At 31.9% G+C, this 5,000-nt stretch overlaps 1 protein-coding gene across 1 annotated transcript in view; it reads right to left on the reverse strand.

Annotated features, from left to right (window-relative positions):
- Nucleotides 1–5,000, reverse strand: part of LOC137660094 (uncharacterized) — a 128,242-nt gene that overhangs the window by 101,506 nt on the left and 21,736 nt on the right. Inside the window, 4 exon segments of the mRNA XM_068394812.1 lie at nt 978–1,078; nt 2,431–2,618; nt 4,216–4,379; nt 4,956–5,000. The exon segment at nt 4,956–5,000 is cut by the window's right edge and continues 97 nt beyond it. Of these exon segments, the coding sequence (XP_068250913.1) occupies nt 978–1,078; nt 2,431–2,618; nt 4,216–4,379; nt 4,956–5,000 (498 nt within the window).

Consider the following 5,000-nt stretch of genomic DNA (forward strand, 5'->3'; position numbering starts at 1 on the left):
ACCCAGAAATTGCAGTAGCAAACCGGGCAGTGCATATGTTTAATGATAGTGTCATGTATCATTTTCGAAGAATACTGCAGAGGAGGAAGAAACAATTAACAATAGACCAGTTTTTCACAAAAGAAAAGAAAGCTGCTACATCAAAGCCTGTTTCTCCTCCAAAGAAGAGACAAAGAAGAGAAGAAACCCCTGAAATAGATCTGCCCACCCTTTCATTGGAGAGAGAAACAACTCCTGAAGGAGAACTACCCCGCCACATCATGGAAGGGGACTCTCCTTCCAAGCAGTAACCTCCCCCTTCCATCCTCTCCACATCCATCCCTGTATGCCATCGAACCGCTGCTCAAAGGTATGTTCACTACAGTACAGAAAATGGTTTAAAATTGTTTTATTTTAGTACAGTAAATGGTTTAAAATTGTTTTATAGGATTTTCTGACCAATTTCATACACATTTAGATAATTATTGTTGTTTAGGTACACGTTTTATTAATATTTTGGGCCTGTTCGAGTGCTTGGGAACGGAATAGAATATATACCATTATTTCTTATGGGGAAAAAAAATTCGGTACTCGAACAAATCGGAGGTCGAACACGGATCTCGAACGGATTATGGTCGAGTACCGAGGTATCACTGTATATATATATATATATATATATATATATATATATATATATATATATATATATATATATATATATATATACATACATACATATTCCAGAATATAAATTGTTCCCACCTTCTCGAAATAATATTACCATATTTTCCATTAGGTTTAAGTCAGTTCGACATATGCCTAAATCAAACACCTTAATCAAACACCTTACATCTACAGTACTTTCAAAATTTCCCATAATCTATTTATCAACATAAAAATAACGTTCCCAGACCTACTTGTAAATAATGGAATAATTTTTCAAAGCTTATTCTCAAATGGTATGAAAGTGTTACGGGAGGGGGAGGGGGGGCACTTACCTGTTCGACAACGTCTGTGATGTTGTGTTTCCTTGCTTCGGACGATTCTACAGCTCCTGCCAGATCCATCCTGATGGATTCTCTTCTTTTGGGGCGGTCGCCTACGGCGGGAGACAACATTCAAATTAGTACTAGGGTTCACATGGATGGCTTCATTTTGGTACGAGTACAGTTTGAGTCTCTGCCCCACACACATACATAGACACATACTGTATGTATGTATGTATGTATGTATGTATGTATTAGAAAATATTTATACTGTATACAGTATATATAAAAAGATAAATATATATATAATATATATATATATATATATATATATATATATATATATATATATATATATATAATATATATATATATATATATATATATATATATATATATAATATATATATATATATATATATATATATATATATATATATATATATATATACACAAATTCATATATATATATATATATATATATATATATATATATATATATATATATATATATATATATATATATATATATATATATATATATATATACACAAATTCATATATATATATATATATATATATATATATATATATATATATATATATATATATATATATATATATATATATATATACAGAACAGTATATAAAACTTATTTACAGTATATACATATATGTATACCTATATAAATAAACATATGTATATATATATATATATATATATATATATATATATATATATATATATATATATGGTTTTCTTATCATCCACTAAAATCAAACAGTAAAATTACGTAATCCTAATGAATTAGAATTAAACTCAGAAAGCAAATCATTTCACGTAATCACTTATCACAGAAACGTCACTTTATAAAACTACCAGAAACTCAGCTCGGAGTTAGGCTAAAAGTATGATGTCAAACCCGCACCAAATGGTGTCATCAGAAATGTTATAATGTATACAGTGGGTCTTCCAACTCTTCTAGTGCCTTATGGAGCCCAGTTGAACATTTAGTTCACCAAAGATTTAATTGGACTCCAAAAGGCAGTAGAAGAGTTGGAAGACCAAGGCCTATATGGTTGAGGACTATGAGCCCTGAAGTAGATGATGAATGGAGAATTATTGAATCAGAAGCTCAAGATAGAGACGACTGGTAAAATCTAATCGGGGCCCTTTGTGTCAATAGATGTATGAGATGATGATGATAATACTGTGGAATTATCATGATCAAAGACAGGTCTTTGTGATTGTGATTAATACAATCAATAAAATTTAGACTTTTAAAGTAACATCATATTAAAGAAACCAAGTTTCCAAAGAATATCGAGTAAAACTGATGAGGTTTAACATGCTAAGAAATGGACTTTGAAATAAAGCAGCGTTAAGGTCATCAGGTCTTCCAAGAACTTGACATTCAAAGGACACCTTCAGCTTCAAAAGACCGGCGTTTGGAAGACGTCTCACCGTTCGAAAAGTTTCCCTGGAAAGGCTCCGGACCGGACTGGAGGGAGAGCGTCGAAGTGATGGCCATGGAAGCCAGGGTGGAAGCGTCCGTCGAAGCCGAGAAGGGCGCCTGAACTTCCACATCTTCCTTGCAGTTGACGGACTTCCACACTCCCTGGCTCAGCTCCATGATGCAGTTCTTGTTGTTCCTTGAAAGAATTCATGAATTAATTACTCCAAGAAGTACTTGACTTGATATAAAAGGAAATACTGCGATGTCTGGCGTGGCAGCCGATCGGGACTATGGTCTACCCCAGAGCCAAAGCGAAGCCCTTCGAAAGGAGACAACCGTGCTTACCCCCATACAAATTAGATTAAAAAGACGTTAATAGAATTGAAATATTTACTAAAATTGGCATTTTTACCTTTCAATTTTTTTTTTTTTTTTTTTTTATCCGAAAAGTGAGTTCTTAACTTGAAAATGGTCCTTACTTTGAAATATAAACAACTCACTCCAAAATGTTTTCTGACTTACGATAAAATGAATGATTTAATCCAAAGGTTGTCTTTGGCTTAAGATAAAATATACAAACCTCTAAAAAAAATATTTGATTTAAAAGATACTGGAAAAATTACAGCAAAATTACCTTGGCCTAAAAGAAATTAAACAAGTGACTCCACAAAATATCTGATTTAAAGGCAAACACACACTACTCAAAAAAAGGGTATTTGACTTAAAAGAAAATTAACAACCTACCGTATTAAAAAATACTCAATTTAAAAATGACAATTAGTTCAAAAATAAATTATTTACTTTAAAACAGAGCAATATATTAAAAAAAAAAACTTAACTTAAAATTCAATAAGCTCTTCAAGACAAGAAATCTGACTTAAAAGGCAATTAACAATTTACTTAATAAACACAGCTAGACTTATGAGTAACTGAAAATTTCACTCAAGAATTAATTCTGGACTTAAAATTAGTAATTTCTCCAAAAGGTCACTGAAACAAAAAACAGCAGACAATTAATATAAAAAAGGCAGTAAATTAATATAAAAGAGGGCAGTAAATTTATAAAAAAAGCAGACATTTTATCAAAAAAAGTCACAATTTATCAAAAAAGTCACACAATTTATCAAAAAATTCACACAATTTATCAAAAAAGTCACACAATTTATCAAAAAAGTCACAATCTATCGAAAAAGTCATGCAATTTATCAAAAAAGTCACGCAATTTATCAAAAAAGGCAGAAATGTTATCAAAAAGAGTCATATAATTTATCAAAAAAAGTCAGACAATTTATCAAAAAAGTCAGACAATTTATCAAAAAAGTCACACAATTTATCAAAAAAGTCACACAATTTATCAAAAAAGTCAGACAATTTATCAAAAAAGTCACACAATTTATCAAAAAAGTCAGACTATCAAAAAAAAGTCCTTGAATTAAAACAGAATAAATTATTTACTCTAATAAGGATTCTTACTAGAATGAACTCCAAGATTTTACAAATAAAGGCGCGTTTACATGGTCGAACGGTTTGTCGAACACGGTTTGACAGACAAGTGTTTGAAGAGATGTTTGAAAGTGCGAACACGGTATTTAGCTGTCGAACAGTTCGAAAAAAGTCTGTTCTAGCCTCACTTTTGTGGGCGGGGCTTCACTGTCCACAAACCTTATGCATTTGTGACTGTATACCGCCTCTTCGAACTTAAAATTGAATGAACGACTTATTTCAAAAAGTCATCGACTTGAAAAGAACGAACGACCTCCTAAAAAATAAGTCCTCGACTCATCTCGACTCACTTGAAAAACGGCAAGACGTTGTCATTCCCGTCCGACATGTAAGGCTCGTTCAGAACCCTGGGGAGATAGGAGCTGTACTGACAATTGACCTTCGTCTTGTTGAACGTCATGTCTCCAGATCCGCTCAGCTGATACAGGGTTTCGCACTCGCCCGACACGTCACTCTGTAAAGACAGATAGATCTCTATCAATCAATCCTCGTCAGATTTTGTCTGTGCAACTGAAACTGCGATTGATAATTAGGAAATTGAAGTCTTGAAGCTTAGGGGTATGTGATGTCTGCGTGACTGGTTAGATTCTCTTGAATTTTGTGCCAAAATACGTACTATCTGGTGTAATGTTCGGTGTAGGGCTAAAATAAGAACTGTTGTCCAAATTAAGATATATATATATATATATATATATATATATATATATATATATATATATATATATATATATATATATATATAATATCTTTTCTGCATATAGGTATCTTACAATGTCATAATATTGAAAAAAAGGAAAAAATTATCATTCGAAATTCTTAAAAAAAATCTAAAAATTACATTAAACCAGTACAGATCATTAGCAATACACGAAAGCAAATAGGCCTACAATTTTCACACCAATCAACGGACATCAAACAAGAAAAATAAATAAGCTCAAAGTTCGAAGAAAATCATTAAGATAAAATAAAATTTTAACAGTAGCCATTTCAAAACTTCTCAAAAGACAGAATCCTGGAAACGAAGATTCACCTCCTGGACGACTACGTCCTTGGCCTCGACGACATTCGTGACCGA

This window comes from Palaemon carinicauda, chromosome 20, assembly GCF_036898095.1.
Source record: "Palaemon carinicauda isolate YSFRI2023 chromosome 20, ASM3689809v2, whole genome shotgun sequence".
Classification (NCBI taxonomy): domain Eukaryota; kingdom Metazoa; phylum Arthropoda; class Malacostraca; order Decapoda; family Palaemonidae; genus Palaemon; species Palaemon carinicauda.